General features: G+C 64.7%; 1 protein-coding gene across 1 annotated transcript in view; it reads left to right on the forward strand.

Annotated features, from left to right (window-relative positions):
- LOC102771180 (pepsin A) overlaps positions 1 to 2766 on the forward strand; it is a 7311-nt gene that overhangs the window by 1565 nt on the left and 2980 nt on the right. The window contains exons 2-4 of the mRNA XM_006772775.1: positions 24 to 180; positions 1945 to 2062; positions 2540 to 2658. Of these exons, the coding sequence (XP_006772838.1) occupies positions 24 to 180; positions 1945 to 2062; positions 2540 to 2658 (394 nt within the window). The remainder of the gene's footprint in view (positions 1 to 23; positions 181 to 1944; positions 2063 to 2539; positions 2659 to 2766) is intronic.

Here is a 2766-nt window from a genome sequence, read left to right on the forward strand (position 1 = left end):
CCCTTTTGCAAACCTCGCCACAGGGTCCCCCTCGTCAGAAAGAAGTCCCTGCGGACGAACCTGAGGGAGCATGGCCTCCTGAAAGACTACCTGAAGAACCACCAGCTCAACCCCGCCAGCAAGTACTTCCCCGAGGCGGCCGACATGCTGGCCACCCAGCCCCTGGAGAACTACATGGACGTGAGTGCCTGGCGGGCGGCGGGCTCCTCGGACTCGGCCGGGAGGAGGGAGAGAGGGGCTTGGGGTCCGGGAAGATGGACGGGGACTCTGATTCCCCCGGGCGGTCACCGGGTCGGGGAGGGCACAGAGAACTCGAGTGCTGGGTTACACAGGGCGGCTCTGTGCGGGGCCCGGGAAGCAGCAGGGAGCAACCGGGCACAGCCCCGCCCCACGGGGCCACAGTCGGGTAGGGAGAGACCGGCAGTGATCTGTGGGCCCCCCGAGCCCTGTGCAGCCAGGTGAGGGCTGCGATGAAGGTGACACACGGGGTCAGGGTGGCAGGTGGCAGGTGGGACTTCTCCCGGGAGCAGTGAGGGAGCACAGGGGTCCCAGGGAACGGGAGCAAGCAGGAGGGCTGGTGTCAGGGCCGGGGACAGCGGGGACAGAGCCGGTGGCAGCGGGGAGCAGCGTGCAGGGAGCAGAGAGCGCAGGAGGGGTGGGGAGGGCCGTGCAAAGTGAGGCCGAGGGTCCCTGACAGAGTCTCTGATGACCGTCAGCACCCTGATTGGCTGAATCCTCCTAACCGGGGTCCGCCTGGGGTCACAGGAAGGTCGCTCCCACTCTTCTATCTGGGACACGGCGGCCCCACCTTGCCCTTTGTTAAATGCTGTGTCTCCCGTGACCACGGCCGGGCCCAGGGGACCAGCGGTGCTGCCTGTCTGGAGAGCTTGGTCTCTGGAACCTGTTGGCCTGGTGCCATCTGGTGCCATCTGGTGCCGGCTGGGCTCATGGCTCCCCATGACCGTGGGCAAGCCAGTCGCAGGCTCTGAGAGCCCCCGCTCCCTCCCGCAGAGCTCACACCGCCCAGCAGAGGGCTGCTTGGTGCAGGGAGGTTTTGGACTGAGCGCAGGTCTGGTCCCTGGGAGAGTCAGCCCGTTTATTCGCTTACATATTATGAGGCACCTACCACGTGCCAGAGGCGAGGCAAGGAGCTGAGGAAACAGCTGAGTGAGCAAAGCTCTGGAGCTGCTACACTGGAGAAGACAGATGAGACCCGTAATACGTGTGTAAGACAACGTCAGAGCATGACAAGGGGCACAAAGAGAGATGAATGGGGGGATGAGTGAGGGGACGGAGAGGAATGAGGGAGGCAAACTTGGACCACATGGTCAGGGAGGGCCTCCTGGTGGAGGTGACACTGACCAGAGCTCTGAACGACTGCGGAGTCAGCTAAGGGAAGATCTAGAGTAAACGTTTCCCAAGCACCAGCAATCCCAAGCACAATGTCCTGAGGTGAGAATGAGCTTGTCGTCATCAAAGAACGGCAAGCCCAGCGTGGCGAAGCCAAGAATAAAAATCCTAGCAGCGCCCACTCTGGATACAGGAAGGAGGTATGGCGAAGGGCTCCATCTGTCGGTGGCTGTGTGTCTCCCGATGGACACGTTAATGGATGAGCACCGGGTGCTGTAAGGGCTCTGCTGTCCCCCAGGGTGGCAAGGCTGAGACAGACAAGACGAGGCTATCATTAGGTGGCAACGGACCTTGGGAGGAGAACAGTCAGAGGGGAACTGGGGAGCAATCCGGGAGGGCTTCAAGGAGGTGGCAGAGAGACCCGTTGGGCCGTGCAGGACAGAGGCATAGAGCAGGGAGAGAAAGGCAAGGAGAAGAGTGAAGGGGAAGGTAGGGGGGTGGGCTGAGGAGCCGACCCGGAGGCAGCCCCCAGGGAGGCCAGGGTGGGGAGCCCGGGTCTGTGAGCTGTGCTGCGCCCCCCCTACCACCCCGCAGTTGGAGTACTTCGGCACCATCGGCATCGGAACGCCCCCTCAGGAGTTCACCGTCATCTTTGACACCGGCTCCTCCAACCTGTGGGTGCCCTCCGTCTACTGCTCCAGCCCTGCCTGCTGTGAGTGCCCACCTGCCTGGGCCCAGCCCCGACGGACGGGGGGCCTGGGACACTCGGGGCTGCAGGTCCCATCCCCAGACGCTGGAATTTGCTGAGCACCTACTCTGTGCCAAGCACTGGGCTTCGGTGCCCTGGGGGCTAAGGGGTGACTCACACAGGGTCCCTGCACCCGAGGCGTTCAGGCCAGTGGCAGAGAGAAGTGGGCAGCCATGGGCCTGCGCCCCTCGTGTTCGGCTGGGGCGTCCGGGGGGCGCTGTGGGGTCAGCTGGGGACCTCCCATCAGGGAGAGGGTCCCAACGGGTCGAACCAGCCAGGACCGGGACCTGGAAGCGCCAGGGCTCCAGAATCTGGGGTGAAGTCACCCGTCTCCTCCCGAGTCCCCTCCCAGCACCCGGGCGCCCGCCCCAGGAATACGGGCCCGGCCCTGCCCCTCGGTCAGCTTCCGGGGGTCGGCAATGTCCCTTCTTGCCCTCGCAGCCAACCACAACCGCTTCGACCCTCGGAAGTCCTCCACCTACGAGGGCACCAACCAGAAGCTGTCCGTGGCTTACGGCACCGGCAGCATGACCGGCGTCCTCGGGTACGACACGGTCCAGGTGAGCGCCTGCGGGCCCTCCCCCTGCTCGGCCGTGGGGCCAGCTCCCAGGGACCTGGGGGCCCCCGGACCAGCACCCGGAACCAGCTCACTTCAGCAACATGGGTCT

This window comes from Myotis davidii, unplaced genomic scaffold (genome assembly GCF_000327345.1).
Source record: "Myotis davidii unplaced genomic scaffold, ASM32734v1 scaffold826, whole genome shotgun sequence".
Taxonomy (NCBI): Eukaryota; Metazoa; Chordata; class Mammalia; order Chiroptera; family Vespertilionidae; genus Myotis; species Myotis davidii.